Genomic DNA, 21,446 nt, shown 5'->3' with positions numbered 1-21,446 from the left:
CTCCATTCCCTAGCCAATAGACGAAGATGGCAACCAATATCACTATGTCAGATTTAGCTCTTTGGTAGCACTCTTGCCTCAGAGTCAGAAGGTTGTGGATTTAAGCCCCACTCCATGATTTGAGCATGCAATCTAGGCTGACACTTTGGTGCAGTGCTGAGGGAATGCTGCACTGTCAGAGATGCTATCTTTCAGATGAGACATTGAACCAAAGCCCTGTCCACCCTGTTGGCAATAATTGATGCGCAAATTGGCTGCCACATTTGCCTACAAAATGACAGTAACCACATTTCAAAAATAACTTATTGGCTGTAATGCATTTTGGGACGTCCTGAGGCTGTGAAAGGCGCGATATAAACACAAATATAAATGCAAGTTTTCTCTCCTTTCTTTGACGGCTTGCCCTCTCGTTTTCTCCATCTTCTCCTGGCCTCTGCACACATGCTTGTGGCATAGCCAAAAAAACAGCTTCAAGGGGATTGTGGCCGCAAACCTGGATCCTAACACAAGAGACAGCCAGCAAGCTGCATCACTGCTTTACGATGTCATGAAAACCTGCTCATTTTGTTATGGACTGTATCAACTGCTACCTTACATATTATTCCTGCAATGTAAGCAACTGCCTTTAATATAATGTGAGAGAAGCAATGAACAGCATCAACAATTTCTACCATCAGCTGTTAATAATGTCCTCTAAAAGTGGTACGTTCCTTGAGAATTTTGCTTGTTTTGTGGTGTCCTCTGCTCACCATGGTAAACATTCTACCTGGAGCTGGTGCTGCTAACAGCAGTTACTAATTTGGAGTCTGTTTATGGATCTGACCAATATGATCTAAACATGTTTTGAAGTTATTATTACATTAGATAAAGTTGGCCTTTACTAGCTATAATGAACTCAAAGTCATGCATCCGTTAACGTTCTTACCACTCCGTTGGTTGTATTAGCACTCGGCTTCACCTCATAGCACGGCAATCATGAGTAAAGCCCGAAAAGACAAATACCTTTGGGTTTCATGTTATTTTATCCTAGTCCATCATTCCCATACTCACAGGGACTCAGGCCAAATCCAATCCTTTAGGTTTGTATATTACAGACTAGGACGTTTGTTTTTTTTTATTGCAAGTTGAATGTTATATAGTTGCATTTGATAAATGCAGATGTTTGATTTTGATTCTGCCAAAACTTTTGGCACGATGAAACAAATTTTGTTCCATTTGTCAAGTGCATAATTCTAAAACTTTATAAAAAGAGCAACAGTTATTAAAGGCCTTATGCCCTGAAGAAATAACATCCTGTCAATGTCCCATTCTTGAGCATTACAATGTATGGTGGAGGAAGATTTATTGGGAACTTATGACCTTATTACCTAAGGTGGCACCTGCTAATGAGACAATGGCCCTGATAATAACGGGGAGGTGAGAAGGGAGCAGGGGGATATAAAAAGGCCGGGAAACATGGAAATAAGGGTTTCCTGAATTTAACGGCAGGACCTGATCTAAATTTTTCAAATCGTTTTCCCTGCTGCAGCCAGCCAGATTGAGAGGCTGGCTGTCGGGGGGGTAGGCTGCTGGGGAGTGGAGCGGAGTTGAGTCAGACATGGGGAGGTGGGGGGAAGATGGTCATCGGACATCGGTGGGGGGGGAGTTGGACATCAGACATCGGGGGGGGTGGGGGGGGGGAAGTTAGACATTATACATCGGGGGGGAGTTAGACATTGGACATCGGTGGGGGAGTTAGACATCGGACATCGGGGGGAGTTCGACATCGGAAATCGGGGGGGAGTTGGACATCAGACATCGGGGGCGGGGGGAGTTGGACATCGGACATCAGGGAGTGGAGTTGGACATCGGACATCGTGGGGGTGGGGGGGGAGTTGGACATCGGACATCGGGGGGAGGGGGGGGGAGTTGGACGTCGGATGTCGGGGAGGGGGGAGTTGGACATCGGACATCGGGGGGAGGTGGAGTTTGACATCGGACGCGAGGGGGGGGGAGTTGGACATCGGATGTCAGGGAGGGGGGAGTTGGACATCGGACATCGGGGGGGGGGGGAGTTTGACATCGGACGCTAGTGGGGGGGGGGGGGAGTTGGACATCGGACGTTGGGGAGGGGTGAGTTGGACATCGGACATCGGAGAGGGGGGGAGTTGGACATTGGAAGTCGGAGGTCGGGAGAGGGGAGTTGGACATCGGATATTGGAGGGGAGGGGAGTTGGACATCGGACGGGGGAGTTGGACATTGGATATCGGACATCGGAGGAGGGTGGGAGTCTGACATCGGATGTGAGGGGGGGGAGTTGGACATCAGACGTTGGGGAGGGGTGAGTTGGACATCGGACATTGGTGGGGGTGTTGGACTTTGGAAGTCGGAGGTGGGGAAAGGGGAGTTGGACATCGGACATCGGGGTGGGGGGAGTTGGACATCGGACGTTGAGGGGGGGAGTTGGACATCGGACGTCGGGGGGGGGCAGAGTTGGACATCAGGGGGGGGAGTTGGACATCGGATGTCGGACGTCGGGCGGGGGGGGGGGAGTTGGACATCGGACGTCGGGTGGGGGGAGTTGGACATTGGAAGTCGGAGGTCGGGAGAGGGGAGTTGGACATCGGATATTGGGGGGGAGGGGAGTTGGACATCGGACGGGGGAGTTGGACATTGGATATCGGACATCGGAGGAGGGTGGGAGTCTGACATCGGACGTGAGGGGGGGGAGTTGGACATCAGACGTTGGGGAGGGGTGAGTTGGACATCGGACATTGGGGGGGGTGTTGGACTTTGGAAGTCGGAGGTGGGGAAAGGGGAGTTGGACATCGGACATCGGGGTGGGGGGAGTTGGACATCGGACGTTGAGGGGGGGAGTTGGACATCGGACGTCGGGGGGGGCAGAGTTGGACATCAGGGGGGGGAGTTGGACATCGGATGTCGGACGTCGGGGGAGTTGGACATCGGACGTCGGGGGGGGGGGGGGAGTTGGACATTGGAAGTCGGAGGTCGGGAGAGGGGAGTTGGACATCGGAGGTCTGGAGGTGAGTCGGACATCAGGGTCAAACATCGGGGGTGCCAGACATCGGGGGGGTCCAATTGCGAGAAAGGGGTCCGATCGAGTGGGGGTCCGATTGAGGAGGCGGTCAGGTTGCTGGGGGAGGGGGCGTTGGCCAATTGAAGGGGTCCGATTGTGGGATGGTTGACAGGTTTGCTTGGTGGGCCATGGGGAAGCATTCCTGCTCCTCTTGGCCCACAAGCAGTGCAGGAATGGCACTTACCTGTTCCATCCAGCCGTTCTCGCCTCCCTTCAGCTGCTGGATTTCCCGAGGCCCGGAAATTCCCGACCCGTTGTGGGGGGGTTAAAATTACCCCCATTTTATCTAATAGTCATTACAACGATTGACAATGGTTCACTGTCAATTTTCTTTGTTAATTTGCTGTAACTAACCAGATAATGGATGCCACGATTGAGTGATTTTGCAGACTAGGTTGATTTATGATAGTTAAGGATTTTTCAAAGAAAAACATTAATTATTCACATTTAAATCTTATATCTTAAGGGTTTGTTAATGAAATGGAAGTTTACGTCTTCAGTTATGGAAATGTTAAGCAAAGCTGATATATTTTCTGTGGGTCCAACTATTGCTTTTAATTTATAGTCATTAGTGTGTCAGCTGAATGATTATTTAGAAGATGGATTTGTTACACAAAACAATTGAAATCTTTGGCACATTTAAAGTTAATAGCGGACACATCATTTCCATTTACTTTATCTGGAAAAAACACTACTGAGAGTAACGGGAAAAGCCCAATCATGATGAAGTGGAAAAAGATTACAGCGATTAATGCAATCTAAATAGCTTCGGGGGAAAAATAAGATCAACCATTTACAGAAGGGCTTCACTTTCCTTCCCAAATGGCCATGTAAATATTGTATGAATTCATAAAGCAATTATAAACAACCCAATTTTGAATTTATATAGGCCTTGAAATTACACTGTGTAGATTACAGGAAGATATCAATGGACTGGTCGGGTGGGCAGAAAAATGGCAAATGGAATTCAATCCAGAGAAGTGTGAGGTAATGCATTTGGGGAGGGCAAACAAGGCAAGGGAATACACAATAAATGGGAGGATACTGAGAGGTGTAGAGGCACAGAGGGTTCTTGGAGTGCATGTCCACAGATCCCTGAAGGTAGCAGGACAGGTAGATAAGGTGGTTAAAAAGGCAAACGGGAAACTTTCCTTTATTAGCTGAGGCATGGAATATAAGAGCAGGGAGATTACGCTAGAACTGTATAAAACACTAGTTAGGCCACAGCTAGAGTACTGCGTACAGTTCTGGTCACCACATTACAGGAAAGATGTGATTATACCAGAGAGGGTACAGAGGAGATTTACGAGGCTTAGGGGAGATTTAATTGAGGTGTATAAATTATGAGGGGCCTAGATAGAGTGGATAGGAAAGACCTATTTCCCTTAGCAATGTGGTCAATAATCAGGGGGCATAGATTTAAAGTAATTGGTAGAAGGATTAGAGGGGAATTGAGGAGAATTTTTTCACCCACAGGGTGGTGGGGGTCTGGAATTCACTGCCTGAAAGGTTGGGAGAGGAAGAAACCCTCATCGCATTTAAAAAGTACTTGGATATGCAATTGAAGTGCCGTAATCTACAAGGCTACGGACCAAGAGCTAGAAAGTGGGATTAGGCTGGATAGCTCTTACTCAGCTGGCACAGACACGATGGGCTGAATGGCCTCCTTCAGTGCCGTAAATTTCTATGATTCTATAATTCTATATTAGCGTAGAAATACTTAACACGTTTGTATGAAATTGCTTTGTCAGTTATTTTAATAGCTTGTTAATTCATTTACTTTGAACTAGTTATCATCTCTGTTGAAAAAGCAGACAAGGATTTTATCCAAACATACTCAGTTTGTATGCTATACTTCCACAGCGTAATTTCAAGGCTAAAGAGATTTCAGAGATTAGTGCCAATAGAATACTGATCTTAAATTCAAAGATCATGTTGTATGTACTATAAATATATAAAATCATCGTATGTCGCTATCATTTGGCACTTTACAACTTATGCGGTTTGGAGTCAATTTGGCATTTCAACTTTGGGAAATCAACTGTAATGAAATGTTAATTATGTCAGTCATTTTGTGGCAGCCATGTCTTTTTAAATGCTCTTTGTCGTGTAAAACCTTCAAATGATGCCTACGTTTAGATGTATTACATTGTATAGACTGTTAAAATGCAACTAAGTAGAGATATGGCTAATAGCTGGCAAGATAAAAGCTGAATAGCACTCAGTGAAAATGATAACTGACAAGCGCTGTCTGGACATGCTGGCTTGCTAACATATGATGACTGTTTATAGTTAAACAGGGAAACCAGAGCAGATAGTACAGCGCTGAAAGGAAGTAGAAAGAGCAGCATGCAACACCAATAAAGTCTAGTGCTGTAAATAGAAGTGGCTTTCATGTAATGAAAACAGATGGAAGAGGATAGGAAGGAGAACATGAGACAAAGAAAGGAGAAGGTTCTAAGAAACAAATATAAGGAGCAGAGAAGAAAGTCGAACCATGGATGAGATAAGACAGAGACAGAACAGAGGCAACAGAAGCTGGAAGAAAAATTGAGGAGACAAAAAAGAAACAGAACAGAGGTAGCAGAAACATTTCTGCCAGAATTGAGAATGTCTGAAGCTAACATAATAAAGTTTTAGAGAAATGTAGAAAATACTGTGAAATGTTATGTGTAGAAGATCTTTTAAATGAGAAAAATAAAATACAGCATGGACATAACAAGTAAAGAGAAAATGAGTTAGAACAAAATGGAAAGAAAGAAACATCTATTATCAGCTGTTCAGCTGCAAGAAGAAAACCAACTAATCGGTGGTCGTCTAAAAAAAATTTAAGTTCTGCTTTTACGTCAGGGAACATACGTATGATTATGAAGGAATAAGGACAATGTGATGTTCAATGCAGTACACAATGGAAAGTATCTCAGATAATAGACAACAGTAATACAAGTTTTGGGAGTAAGAGGAACAAAAGCTGCAGTCTGATGTTATCAGTATTATAGTCAACAGTTAACAAAGTGACAGATAATATGTTGGTTGGAAACATGAACAAAAAGTGGAACATTAGCATTGCTGAATGAGTCCAAATTGATAATGGAATGTACTGTAAAAATGGAAAGATTTCCAAATATGGAATTGAAGAGTTGATCTTTAAAAAGGAGTCTTAAGTGTTTCTGTGACCGATACAAAACGGCTGAAACTTAAAAGAGTGACTCACAGAACAGCCCGTGGCAGTTGCAATAACTTAGTTTTCTCAGCCAGGAGAAGAAGTGACCACAGAAATCAGTGGAAGGCTTCAGAACAGAAAATAAAGTCTGAATTAGGAAGGCCTTGTAGCTTGTACTACAACAGCTCTACTGGCTTCAGCTACCACAGCTAACTGTGACAAAAATGAAATAAATAATAATATTAAGAGGAACTGATTACTGCACTGCATCACAAAAACTGGCCTTCCACTTCTGGGCCATACATTCAAATACAAAACAGAAAAGGATTAAAGTGTCCTCCCTACAAATGACCTCTGAGTCCTCCTGGAACAAGTTTCAGCTGTTTAATCTGAGTGAACTCAAGCAAAAAAAAATCCTGTGATGTGGCAATCTCAGTGAGAGAGGCTATACGGATAGCTGGTGTTGGAAGTGGCATTCTGATAGAGTAAGTACCAAGCCCCCTTCTAATGTTGGGTTTATCACGTAGTCCCTTAATTATTTTAAAGGTCTCAATAAAATCTTCCCAAAGTCTACACATTTCTACAGCAAAAAGACCCAGCTCTCACTCAGCCTATCACGGTAACTTGGCATGATGCTTTGTGGTAATGAAATAGTACTCTTCAGAAGGAAAACTGGGATAGTTCGTCTCACCCACAGAAATTGGACTTGCCGTTGATTAACCACATAGTATTAGTGAGTGCTCGAGATGTGAAAATGTCCACAGTTTCCTGCTTATGCTGCCAGCTAACTGGCTTCGAGCACCGAAAAGAATATATATATATATTGCAAACCTATAGGTGAAAGAACATAAAAGTAGCAGTGTCACACATTAGGGATATTAAGGTTGGTGTGAAGTATAAATTCCACACTTTATACTCATGCTGACTTTTTGCTAACATTATCACGTAGAGGAACATATACCCTATAATGTGCACAATATACTTAGTAAAAATTCATATCGTCACCACTCAAATATTCACAAAGAGCCCTTATAAATTAAACTCGAAATTTGTTCAGTGTTGTTCTGTTACCTTACTCTATTGAGGCGCCTCAATCCAAGTCTCCGAACAGTGTCACTGCAGCTTTTCTATTCTAATTTACATGTTACATGGTGCATCTACTGACATTGATTATGCATGTGTTTGTACATATACGGGAAATGGTCTTGTAACATTGATTCTAATTCAGAAATGCTATGACGTTTGCTCTTACCTGGTGGCTAAAAAGTAATAAACTGTTACACAGTTGAACTGTTCCAGAAAATGTTTTACGTAATTGCCAAACTTCAACCGACTTACTTTGGGGCTCCCAGGACCTTCTAAACCATCTGCAGTCACATCAGTTGCCAATATCTCAGCTTTGATTATGTCCAGGGCTCGAAGAATCCAGCTGTGCTGTCGTTTGATTTGTCTCTGTAGCTCCTGCCATTGACTTGCAATAATCTGCAGCATGTCCTTCAATCCTTCAAAGCAGAGCAACTAGATATCAGCACTCAACAGAAGTGGCACAAAAACCAATAACATTCAATTAACAAATGTTACAGGCAGACACAAAATTTTTCAACTTGTATTCCTCCATAAATATTCAATCAAGTCATATTTGCCACTCTTCAAAGATCTACTGAAACATCTAAAGGGATAAAGCTATTTCTAAACTTACATCTAATATGAATCAATACAGCTACTGTTCACAAATACCACTATCAACTTGCATTTACAAATTAAGCTTGAAATTTGTTAAATCCCATAAAGTGTAGAATCACAATGTTGGAAAATACAAAAACGTTCTCATTTCCAACAATGATGTTTCCAGGTGAGGAATAGCACCACTTAGTTCAACGCTGTGCTGACATTGCTTTAGCAATCTGCCTCAGCCCAAACCTCTGAACAGCACCCTGCTGTACTAATCAATACAGTATTTTAGCCTCTTGGAGTTCGGTCTTCAGGGTCTCACACTATCAAATTAAGCACAATGATTAGGATAGATATAGACTGTACTGACTAAGAAGATTGTGACTATCAGAAATAAATTAATTTATTGCCTTCACAATCATCTGGATGCTGGAAGAAAACACTTTCATCTTCTGCACTGGGCTGGACTCAAATTGGTTCTCAGCAGGGACTGACTACAATTGAGTTGTATCTCCAATTGTGTTTCATCTCAATATAACAATAGAAGAACAGTAGGTGAGAATACATTGTCAGATTTAAAAATATAGTTTTGCATGGTCTGATTTTTCAAATGAAATTTTTTGTAACCTATAGCACAATCTTGAAATGATGGAAGAGTGAAGTAGCTGAGTTTCTGTAGTATTGAGACATAGATAACTCCTAAGGTCCATTTAATTGTAGCCATGATGTGGAGATGCCGGTGATGGACTGGGGTTGACAATTGTAAACAATTTTACAACACCAAGTTATAGTCCAACAAATTTATTTTAAATTTCACAAGCTTTCAGAGGCTTCCTCCTTCCTCAGGTGAATGATTTCCACAACGTTCACCTGAGGAAGGAGGAAGCCTCCGAAAGCTTGTGAAATTTAAAATAAATTTGTTGGACTATACCTTGGTGTTGTAAAATTGTTTACATTTAATTGTAGACTTCACCAAACTGTGCCAGCGCAAGTATGATGTAATTTTTTGTGTTCTTTTTAATTACAAGGATTAGGAATTTATTCCAATTGCCAATCTATTGAAGTATTAGTAAAAGTATTCCTCCTCTTTAGATCTTGTATTGTAGGAATGGTAAGATTCAATCACAGCAGGATGAATCTGAGTATTGGTTTATTTGTGCTGATCTCAACTAGGGCAGTGAGTGTAGACACAATAATTGGCCTCAACACCACATGAAAATGGCCAATTGGGCAAGTTATTGGAGGCTTAATGCCACATGTGGAACTGTAGAGGAGAAAATTGGAAACAACATTTTTCATTAAACTTATCTTTGAAAAAAATTATATTAACTTATGTGAAAGTAAAATCAACAAAGACAAAATCATGTTCAGTTAAACAAAATTTTATGACAATTAATATCTCTATGAATGCTGCTCCTACTAACCTCCATGATTATTTCAAGGCAGTCCTAATACTCATAAACTTGTCCTGAAATCTGATTTCACGCTGTGTGCCAATTTTCCCCAAAAAATTAATCTTAAAACAGCTTTGCATCGTGCAAGAAACATTATCCCTAATTAATTAACTCTGCAGCACTTCACTGCTGAGCCAAATCATTGCCCTGCCCAGTCTAATCTCCTTTTACTCATTGTGACTCTGTGCAATCTCCTTCCCATCAGCCCCCTCCTATGAAACTAATCTCCCCTGCTTTTTTGTCGCCTGATTCCTTCAGATTCTGCACTGTTAAATTTTGCGAAGTACGCTGTTTTACGCCAGGGTAGCTTGAGTAACTTTGTTTTTGCACCAATTGTCACAGCCTCTCTAATACAGTTTGTTTTTAAAAAATGTTTCACTTGGAAATACATCAAAATTAGCTCATTATGATGGGATATTCTGTTTAATAATATTAGTTTCTTCCATGTGTGCTATTCAGCATCACAAATTTTCTTCAGACAGTAGCATGTTTCTAATTCACAGAATACTCCACAGTTCAAGAGAGACATCTGGTGCATGCCACTCTTGTGATGGTTATACTGTGCAGAATGCAGCACACAACAGCTTCTCTGGCTGATATTTTAGACCTCATCCCACAGAAATCCATGTTTGCCCAATTATGGAGTGCATGGTTGCACCAATGCTTTAGCTGTATTTGAGGGTTGTCTACTGGTGTCATTAACTACACTTTAAACATTTGATCTCTCCAATTAGGTTTCTGCTCCTGTCACAGCACTGAAATGGCCCTAACCAAAATCACAAATGACATCCTCTGTGTCTGTGCCTGTGGTGCATTTTTTTCCCTCCTCGACCTCTCTGCAGCCTTTGACGTGGATGACCACAGCATTCTCCTCCAATGTCTCTCCTCTGTTGTCCAGTTCAGTGCGACTGCCTTTGCTTCATTTAACTTTCACCATGGCAATCATAGCCAGAGATCTCCAGCAATGACTTCTCTTCCCGTCCCCGCACCATTACCTCTAGAGTCCCCCAAGGATCTATTCTTGGTCTTCTTCTCTTCTTCATCAATATACTGCCTCCTGGCGACATCATCCGAGGACATGGGGTCAGCTTCCACATGTATGCTGATGACACCAGCTCTACTCCACCACCTCTCTTAAACCCTCCTCTACCTCTGTGCTGTCAGACTGCTTGTCCGACATCCAGTCTTGGATGAGCTGCATTTCCTCCTAAATATTGGGAAGACCAAAGTCATTGTCTTTGGATGCCACCACAAACTCCGTTCCCTAGCCACTGATTCCATTCCAGAAAAAAAGAGATAAATCTGTTGTCTCTGCAAACATAGCATCTGTCACTTGATTAACACAGATCTGTACTCCAGATTGCTTGATGTAGCAGATGGTCCCAATGGTGGATTGGAAGGGAACAGTGACATGAAAGCTTCATGCCGAGTTAACATTCCCTTCTATGGAAAGGAGCATGCCTGTTCCAGATGCTATCTGCAGGTCACTCTGCAGCAGGTGGTGCAACTCTGTGACAGCTGTTCTTGTGAAGTGGAGGCAGTGAAGACACGTCCATGGAAGTATATGGTGGGGAGGGAGGGGTTCTATAAATGCAGGCCCCAGGATAGTGATGGGTGACATATATCATTGCACTTTACATTGTGGCCATGCATGAACTCTTCTTGCCCATCTAAATTATGCAGCAATACCCATCCTCACTTGTTTATACAATGTGATTTAAATGCCAGCAGTGACATTTAAAACATTGGCAGGAAAGAAGAAAATCACCTGTTGGAAAATCAGGTCCAGTGCAAATCTGGTCAGGGGCTTGAATTTCTAATCTGCATGTACCATCAGAGATGCTAAGTGCCATGGGTGCAGTCTCAGAAAATCACGATGTGCAAACTTCTCATGCAAAACTGTTTATATATGTCACCATCAAAGTAAATGGGGCTTGCATAAATAAGTAAAGGAAATTGTGGCAACTGTTCTGACATCTTTATATGCTTCAGGGACTTACCTGATTTGTGTGATTGAATGAGCTCCAGAAGATGCTGTCCCTCTTCCACCACAGCATCTTTAAGCGCACAGTGACTGTCTACATTGAGTTTAAAACTCTGCAAAACAGAAATCAAGTAGCCTCAATTAGGAGAAAAGAATGACTATATTTGAGAATCCAGAAAACTCAATAGATTTTTTTTTCAGTTTTTCCATCCTGTCATGAAAGCAGAAATTCATGCCAGAGATTTGGATCCATGATTTTTACAGTATCTTGTCCAAGTAGCTACTCTCCATGTCTGAATCTAGATCGTGCATCTTAACTGGCTATCTGATTGTAGAAGGCTTCACTGACAAGTCTGATCCTGTCCTCATCCAACATCAACACACGTCTACTTTCCCGGGGGGAAGGTGTTGAAGAGAAGAGCACCGGACAGCAATGAGGAACAGGAACTCCGAATGATTTCCCTGCCTTTTCCAATCCTGAGTACACTGAGACCCATTGCCACACTCCCATTTTTGCCCAAGCTGAAGTCTGCTAATTCAGCACGGACTATGGTTTGAAACCTGGACCTAAGAACATAAGAAATAGGAACAGGAATAGGCCATACAGCCCTCGAGCCTGCTCCGCCATTCAATCAGATCATGGCTGATCTTCGAACTCAACTCCACTTTCCCGCCTGATCCCCATATCCCTTGATTCCCCTAGAGTCCAAAAATCTATCCATCTCAGCCTTGAATATATTCAATGACTCAGCATCCACAGCCCTCCTGGGTTAGAGAATTCCAAAGATTCACAATCCTCTGCATGAAGAAATTCCTCCTCATCTCAGATTTGAATGGCTGACCCCTTATCCTGCGACTATGCCCCCTAGTTCTAGACTCTCTAGCCAGTGGAAACAATCTCTCAGCATCTAACCTGTCAAGCCCCCTAATAATTTCATATGTTTCAATGAGATCACCTCTCATTCTTCTGAACTCCAGAGAGAATAGGCCCATTCTACTCAACCTCTCCTCATAGGGAAACCCTCTCATCCCAGGAATTAATCCAATGAACCTTCATTGTACCCCCTCCAAGACAAGTACATCCATCCTTAGATAAGGAGACCAAAACTGTACGCAGTGCTTCAGGTGTGCTCTCACTAAAGCCCTATACAACTGTACTAAGACTTCCTTACTCTTGGATTCCAACCCCCTTGCAATAAAGGCCAACATGCCATTTGCTTTCCTAACTGCCTGCTGTACCTGCATATTAACTTTTTGTGTTTCTTGTATGAGGACACCCAAGTCTCTCTGAACACCAACATATTCTGTTTTTCTATTCATCCTACCAAAGTGAATAACCTCACATTTCCGCACATTATACTCCATCTGCCACCTTCTTGACCTCTCACTTAACCTGTCTATATCCCTTTGCAGACTCTTTGTATCCTCCTCACAGCTTACTTTCCCACCTAGTTTTGTATCCTCAGCAAACTTGGATACATTACACTCGGTCCCTTCATCTAAATCTTTAATATAGGTTGTAAATAGCTGAGGCCCAAGCACCGATCCTTGCGGCACCCCGCTAGTTACAGCCTGCCAACCTGAGAATGACCCATTTATCCCTACTCTCTGTTTTATGTCCTTTATCCAATCCTCTATCCATGCTAATATATTACCCCCAACCCCATGAGCCCTTACCTTGTGTAAAAACCTTTTATGTAGCACCTTATCAAATGCCTTTTGAAAATCCAAATATACTACATCCACTGGTTCCCCTTTATCTACGCTGCTAGTTACATCCTCAAAAAACTTGAACAAATTTGTCAAACATGATTTCCCTTTCATAAAACCATGATGACTCTGCCTAATCATATTATGATTTCCTAAGTGCCCAGTTACCACTTCCTTAATAATGGATTCCAGCATTTTCCTGATGACTGATGTCAGGCTAACTGGCCTGCAGTTCCCTGTTTTCTCTCTCCCTCCCTTCTTGTATAGCGGGGTTACATTTGCTACCTTCCAGTCCACTGGCACTGTTCCAGAATCTAGAGCATTTTGGAAGATCATAACCAATGCATCCACTATCTCTGCAGCCTCCTCTTTTAGAACCCCCGGATGTAGGCCATCAGGTCCAGGGGATTTGGCGGCTTTTAGTCCCATTAGTTTGTCCAGTACTTTTTCTCTAGTGAAAATAATTGTTTTAAGTTCCTCACTCTCATTTACCCTTTGGTTCCCCACTATTTTTGGTATGCTTTTTGTGTCCTAATACCAAAGTATGAAGTGCATTTACCCACCAAGCCATTGTGAAACCCAAACCAAATAAACTAAAAATATGACCCTGAAATTTCCCTGTCCTGGCAACAGAATGCAGCCACAATTGGGCGGGTGGGGTAGGAATTTATGGCAGGACCCGACTATGCTGGTCTCCATTCTATTAATGCATTTCCCTCTTCTGTGTGGACTCACGAAAGAGGAGGGACTGGCAGAATGACATCGGCCATTATCTCCCAACTCCATGTAAGATTCCATTAAAAAAAATTCAACTGAACTCATATATATCCTCAGTGCATTAACGCCCAAGGACAACATATTGACATATTGGGAGATAGTTCAGCCATTGACGCTGAGCAGGACATGGCTGATTAACTAGAGCAGTGATATCTGAAAGGACACTGATTCATGTCAGTTATTCTTCATGAGTAAGCTCCCGATCTCAGCCTTGCATTCAGCAGACATTTGAACATCTACTAGCAGATAACTGAAGAGCAACATTGGCAGAGGCATGGCCTCTGACCACACACTCAACCAGGGAATGACGTGGCATCAGGAGTCCAAAAGAACTCTAAATGATGAAACAGATAAAAAATATATTGATAAAATGTACATTTTTCAAAGATAAATATATATCCATTCTAGTTACTGTATCTGTCACTCCATCAATTAAAATAAAATGTTGTGTCTCTGGATCTGAATTTCGCTAAGTGATGAATGTATGATTTCAGGTTTTTAATTTATGGTTATAATTAGATAGATTTATAAACATCATGCTTGCATTGATGATTAATTTAATTAAGTACCAAAGAAATTAATTATAGCTTGACTTTTGATCTAGTCAAATAATCCTGAGGAAGTGCAGCATGAAATAATAAATAAATGAGTTGCACACTGACTTCATAATAAAGTGGTCTCACAAAAGCTGAATGCTACAGTATAGCATTTTTGACAGAGGGGAGCAGACGAGTGAAGTAAGCCTTTCAACAACAAGAGCCCATATTTACAGGACATTTCTGAAGCTTCCATAAATCATAACCTTTTCTGTACCCATGACTAGGTTCTAAGCACTTTCCCTAACACTTACAATTAAACAGCAGTCGTTTTCACAAAAAAAGGGATTTAGGTTCAGAAGAAGAATTTTTGCACAATTTAATTTCATTCTTTCAGAATGTTAGCTCTAATTTGTCATATGATTATATCATAATAAAGTCCAATTATTATTTTTTTTCTAACTTATTGCTCAAATTCTTCCCTTCTGTAATTGCACTTGGTGCCTCCACCATTTTACAATCAAATGTGTGGGCAAGTCTGTCCACCTTGATCAGATCATACAATCCTGTAGATTTACACATGGTGGATAGCGATCAGGCTTGGGTCCCTCCTTAAACCAGTATTGCTGAGGCCAATTAAAGCCCATCCTGGACAATATCAGCACACACCAGGAAATGAATCTGGAGCTTTGCTAATATATATGGCTCAAGTATTCACTGGATAAACCCCATCAAGGATCCTTCACAAAATAAACATATCACACGATAATGTAAATTAATCAAAATAAATCATTGCATTTACTGGGATGAGTGGTGTTATGATGAAAATGATACAAGGTGCTTCTACCTCCTTGTACAAGAGGTTTGCCACTTTCATGAAGAAAGTGCATCTTCGCAATGGTCATTTTTATACAACTGTCAAAAATCAGTACCAGCGCATAAGATTTTAATGTAAAAAAAAAGTTTTTAAAATGGGTACTAGAGTTTGAAGTATCATAAAGCCATACTTCTGAATCATATCAATGATTTGGATGAGGGAACCAAATGTAATATTTCCAAGTTTGCTGATGACACAAAACTAGGTGGGATCGTGAGTTGTGAGGAGGATGCAAAGAGGCTTCAAGGCGATTTAGACAAGTTGAGTGAGTGGCAAATACATGGCAGATGCAGTGTAATGTGGATAAATGTGAAGTTATCCACTTTGGAAGGAAAAACAGAAAGGCAGAGTATTATTTGAATGGTGATAGATTGGGAAATGTTGATGTACAAAGGGACCTGGGTGTCCTTGTACACCAGTCACTGAAAGCAAACATGCAGGTGCAGCAAGCAGTTAGGAAGGCAAATGGTATGTTGGCCTTCATTGCAAGAGGATTTGAGTGCAGGAGCAAGGATGTCTTACTGCAGTTATACAGGGCCTTGGTGAGACCACAGCTGGAGTATTGTGTGCAGTTTTGGTCTCCTTACCTAAGGAAGGATATACTTGCCGTAGAGGGAGTGCAGTGAAGGTTCACCAGACTGATCCCTGGGATGGCAGGACTGTCGTATGAGGAGAGATTGGGTCGACTTGGCCTGTATTCACTCGAGTTTAGAAGAATGAGAGGGTATCTCATTGAAACCTATAAAATTCTGACAGGATGCAAGGAGGATGTTTCCCCTGGCTGGAGGGTCCAGAACAAGGGGTCACAGTCTCAGGATACGGGGTAGGACATTCAGGACTGAGATGAGGAGAAATTTCTTCACTCAGAGGGTGGTGAACCTGTGGAATTCTCTACCACAAAAGGCTGTGGCGGTCAAGTCACTGAATTTATTTAAGAAGGAGCTATATAGATTTCTAGACACAAAAGGCATCAAGGGGTATGGGCAGAGAGCAGGAATATGGTATTGAGATAGAGGATCAGCCATGATCATATTGAATGGCAGAGCAGGCTTGAAGGGCCGAATGGCCTACTCCTGCTCCTATTTTCTATGTTTCTATGAATCTCTAATGGGCCAGAATTTACTGTAGCCAGCAAGTCCTAACTTTCTGGGGTGAGTTTAGTTTGTAAATACCGCGCAAATACAGGAACTTCACGCCGATCAATACATTTGAATGATAAGTCAGACAGCGAGATGCCATTTTCGGGAAGCTATCAGTGGAGTGGCACATCTCAGACAACAACTTCTGGATTTTCGCATTTAACTGTGCATCTGCCCTCACCTGAAGTTGCTGTGCGATTTGCGCATAAATAACAGTAAGCGTCATAGCCTCACCGTTATTTTGACAGTAAATTCTGGCCCAATATGTTTGCTAATTTACTTAGCTAAGTTCTGTCAATATGGCCTGTCGCGAGCTCATGCCTTACCAGATGGGTTTCCAGGTAAAGCTTCAGGCTGTTCGTATCAGCTTTTGGAGGAGTCCAGTTTTCTGTTGTTTCCATGGCTTCAAACAACCAACGAATCAATTCATCGAGCTTATTTACAAAGCCCTGGAGGAACAGGAGAATAAGTTAAGAAGCAGCTACAGTTATTATTGGTGATGTCAGACATCAAACTGTTCCGCTTTCCTTTGCCTATCTGTGTTAGAGAACTCATTACACATGCCTTTTATGTGTGATGTAAGTGATAAAACCTTTTGAAAAGTTATGACATCATGCAGAAAAGAGAAAACAAAACAAGTCACAGTAGTGATTGAATAAGCTATAAAAGTGGCCTATTGTTTAGCGCAATATTAAATGTTTCCATCACCAGTAAATGTCTGGAGTATGTAGAATTTACTCCCCTCAGCGCGATTTTGTTTATTGCCCATCGCTGCTCATTATCATTGAATCATAGAAAGGTTACAGCACGGAAGGAGGCCATTCGGCCCGTCGAGTCTGCACTGGCTCTATGCAAGAGCAATCCAGCTAGTCCTACTCCCCCGCCCTTTCCCTGTAGCCCTGCAATTTTTTTTACTTTCAAGTACTTATCTTGTTCCCTTTTGAAGGCCATGATTGAATCTGCCTCCACCACCCTCTCGGGCAGTGCATTCCAGAACCTAACCACTCGCTGTGTAAAAAAGTTTTTCCTCATGTCACCTTTGGTTCTTTTGCCAATCACCTTAAATCTATGTTCTCTGGTTCTTGACCCTTCCGTCAATGGGAACAGTTTCTCTCTATCTACTTTGTCCAGACCCTTCATGATTTTGAATACCTCTATCAAATCTCCATGCAACCGTCTCTGTTCCATAGAGAATAACCCCAGCTTCTCCGGTCTATCCACGTAACTGAAGTCCCTCATCCCTGGAATCATTCTAGTAAATCTCTCTGCAGCCTTTCTAAGGCCTTCCCATCTTTCCTGAAGTGCGGTGCCCAGAACTGGTCACAATACCCAAGTTGTGGCCGAACCAGTGTTTTATAAAGGTTCATCATGACTTCCATACTTTTGTACTCTATGTCCCTATTTATAAAGCCCAGGATCCCGTATGCTTTTTTAACCGCTTTCTCAACCTGCCCTGCCACCTTCAACAATTTGTGTACAAAAACCCCCAGATTTCTCTGTTCCTGTACCCCTTTTAGAATTGTGCTCTCTAGTTTATATTGCCTCTCTTCGTTCTTCCAACCGAAATGTATCACTTCGCATTTTTCTGTGTTAAATTTCATCTGCCACATGTCCGCCCATGCCACCAGCCTGTCAAAATCCTCTTGAAGTCTATCACTTTCCTCTTCACTGTTTACTATCCTTCCAAGTTTTGTGTCATCTGCAAATTTTGAAATTGTACCCTATACACCCAAGTCCAAGTCATTAATATATATCAAGAAAAGCAGTGGTCCCAGCACTGACCCCTGGTGAACACCACTGTACACCTCACTCCAGTCCGAAAAACAACTGTTCACCACTTCTCTGTTTCCTGTCCCTTAGCCAATTCTGTATCCATGTTGCTGCTGCCCCCTTTATCCCATGGGCCGCAATCTTGATGATTAGCCTATCGCACGGCACTTTATCAAACGTCTTTTGAAAGTCCATATACACCATATCAACTGCATTGCCCTCATCCACCCTCTCTGTTACCTCATCAAAAAAATTTATCAGGTTAGTTAAACACGATGAGGTTAGTTAAACACATTAGCATCTTGTTCTGATGTCCTATTCCTTTAAATAGATCCCATTACTTTTTGATCCATAATCCTCAGTTTTTATCATCAATCCCATCCGATTTTAAAATAGATGCATTTAATAGACATGTAACATTTTCTATTTTTTCTATTCAGATCAACCAGGTGCACATGTCCCCTCATTGGCTTAGTTCGCAGCATACTTGCTCTTGAGGCAGAAGGTTATGAGTTCAAGACCCATTCCTGAACACAATCACATAATCTAGGCTGATATTTCAGTGCAGAGGGTACACTGCATTGTCTGAGATATTAGGTTCGATTTTAACTCCCTCCACCCAACGTAACCAAGGCGGTAGCAGCCCAAAAATTGCATCGGGTCACTTTCTTGCTGCTATTTTGGGTAGGTTCTTGAGATGGGTGGTCGGAGTTCAAGCCTGGTACAGGTGAGAAGCCACTTTTAATAGGAAAATCGGGTCATATGACATACATGGGACTCCACCCACCCGCTGTCCACCTGTAATTAAAATTGGCCTATTGCCTTTAGATGACAGCTTAAACCGAGGCCCATTTGCCCGTTCAGATGGATGTATAAGATGCTCATGGCATTATACAAAGAAGAGCAGGGAGTTATCATGGTGTTCATGCCAACTTTGTCCTTCAATCAACACCACCAAAAAAGGTTAACTGGTCATTCATCTCATTTGTGTTTGTAAAACTTTGCTCTGTGTAAATTGGCTGCTACATTTGCCTACATAACAACAGTGCACCTCAAAAGTAATTCATTGGTTGTGAAGAGCTTTAGGACATTGCAAAGATCTGACAAGGTGCTATATAGATGCAAGTTCTTTCTTTATCGTTAATGCAACTCACAATAAAGAGTAATTGGCCTATTTATACCAACTGGTTGTTGTCCTTAAATATTTCTCAGATTAACATCACACAACATTGAGAAACCCGTTATTGTCTGTCTAAGTCCTGGAGTTAGAACAGGAATCCAGAGTATTACAAAGTGAAACTGTGACACTATCAGTGAATTGCCTCATAGGACTTTTCGGCACAATTGACCAAGTATTGGGATGTTCCTGAAATCTCTCACGTATGATGCTGTATGTGGTTCTAGCACGAGGGCCCCAACTTTCTTCTGTGTGTTTATACATGAAGTTGTTTATGTTACTGTGTATAACATTTTGAGGTAGGTATAATAATGGTTTTGTATCCATTTCATTATTTCCCCTTTCCCGACAATTGGACAAACACAGGGGAGATGATGTGCAGCACAGAATTAAGCATTTTCAGCAGAATGTGTGCACTTGAATAGTATTTTCCCTTCCAAAACATGTATGGGTATCAAATTTTGTTTGCATATATGATTTACATGAACTAAATCTATTTGTGTGCAATGCCATTGACTGGACTTGTGAAGAAAGGAAATAGATTCTAGTTGCCATATAATTATGCTAGCCCAACAATCAAATTGGGTATTATTTTCTAATTTGAATAAAGCCTTGTCCCTACTTCCCAAAGAAAAAATCTGGAAGAAATGTTCCTGTACACTGTGGACAGTTTATGATCTATTCCTCCAATAAGCAGACACCATCATAGCTACCAAGTCAAGGCTTCATAATAATTTAATCTAATTTCTGCCTCATGCTTGGAAATTTCAGAACTGTATTACATAGTTTCAGGAAGGAACTGAATCCACACTCAAGGGGAAGGATAGCCTCCGTTTTATGAGATATTTCTGAAGATTAAGTAAACAGTGAGAATATAAAAGAAAGGCATCCACAAGAGCAGTCGTTTTTCTTGAGCACCATTTGAGACAATTTCAATTCATGCCTTAGTTTCTTTTAAAATGGAGGTATTGTCAAATAAACATTGTTTGACAACAGATTTCAAACAATCTAAAAGATGTTGCACTTCCTGAAGGAGTTTTATTGCCTATTGTTCACAGCTACTACTCTATCTGATTGAACTTCAGAGTTAAAGCAATGAATAAAACATAACTGATTATTTACAGGAGGAAGATTTGTAATAGGTTATTTATATGTTTCCTCCCCTTCGTTAGGTTACACCACAACACATGTTAAAATTTGGCCAGGAACGGACAATCAGTTGGCCTAAACCTAAGCTTCTCCAATCCTTAGCTGCAACACTACCACGTTGGTCACTTCAATAAGCTCGGGCTTCAACAGATATTACATCTCAGGCAACATAACTTCTCTTATTTTTTTAATGCTTATTTTCTATGTATTTTGTTCTCCTCATGGTGAGGGATGTTCACATTGGGAAATGGAACATATACCCATTTCAGGCATTCAGCACCAAGTACTTTCAAGTATAGCTCTGTTAGACGCTTCCAGTACTGTGCTCCAACAATGTACCTCAGCCCCAGCCGAAGAAAGCCACCCATACTGCACCATTGTGACATTTTGCAATTCTCACATGAGCCATCTTGTGCCCTCTCTAAGTGATGATTGTTAATTTAGTGCTAATTTGCCAATAAGTGTCAATTTAGGAACAGTTTTATACTGTGGGCCCATGCCCACTCAGAATTAGGTTTTTCACATTGGATTGAAATATCTATCAGGTGGAGCAGGGTTTTATCCTAAGCTGAACCGAACCTAGGTCACAGGGGTGTAAAACCATCTGCTAAATTGCTGAGCCACCCAGTCCCAGCAAGAACTTTTTCAATGCAGTTTTCATATTTTTGTCTTAATTAGTGAACCCTTCTTATTTGGCTCTTTCCAATTCTGCATGCTTTTGGTGCCAACTCCATCAATCTCTCTTTCTGCCCATTCAGGTTAAACCCAGTAGTAGAAAACCGGAATTCTGTTCGACCCTGAGACAAACTTTTAATCCCATATCTAGTCAGTCACTAAAATGCTTTCTTCTACTTGTGGCATGACTGCCTACTTACAGACCTAGCTCAATATCACGGCTGTTAAAACTGTCATCCATACCTCCACCACCTCAAGGATTGATTTCTCTGGTGCTTCCCACCTCC

The 21,446-nt window shown here is 41.8% G+C and overlaps 1 protein-coding gene across 1 annotated transcript in view; it reads right to left on the bottom strand.

Moving 5' to 3' along the window:
- Positions 1 to 21,446, bottom strand: part of akap6 (A kinase (PRKA) anchor protein 6) — a 353,243-nt gene that overhangs the window by 204,632 nt on the left and 127,165 nt on the right. The window contains exons 7-9 of the mRNA XM_067992171.1: positions 16,715 to 16,837; positions 11,366 to 11,462; positions 7,579 to 7,742 (exon numbers count right to left, since the gene is read on the bottom strand). Of these exons, the coding sequence (XP_067848272.1) occupies positions 7,579 to 7,742; positions 11,366 to 11,462; positions 16,715 to 16,837 (384 nt within the window). The remainder of the gene's footprint in view (positions 1 to 7,578; positions 7,743 to 11,365; positions 11,463 to 16,714; positions 16,838 to 21,446) is intronic.

This window comes from Heptranchias perlo, chromosome 10, assembly GCF_035084215.1.
Source record: "Heptranchias perlo isolate sHepPer1 chromosome 10, sHepPer1.hap1, whole genome shotgun sequence".
NCBI lineage: Eukaryota > Metazoa > Chordata > Chondrichthyes > Hexanchiformes > Hexanchidae > Heptranchias > Heptranchias perlo.
Note: the sequence above shows the minus strand (reverse complement) of the source record. Positions and strands in the feature narration are given on the sequence as shown.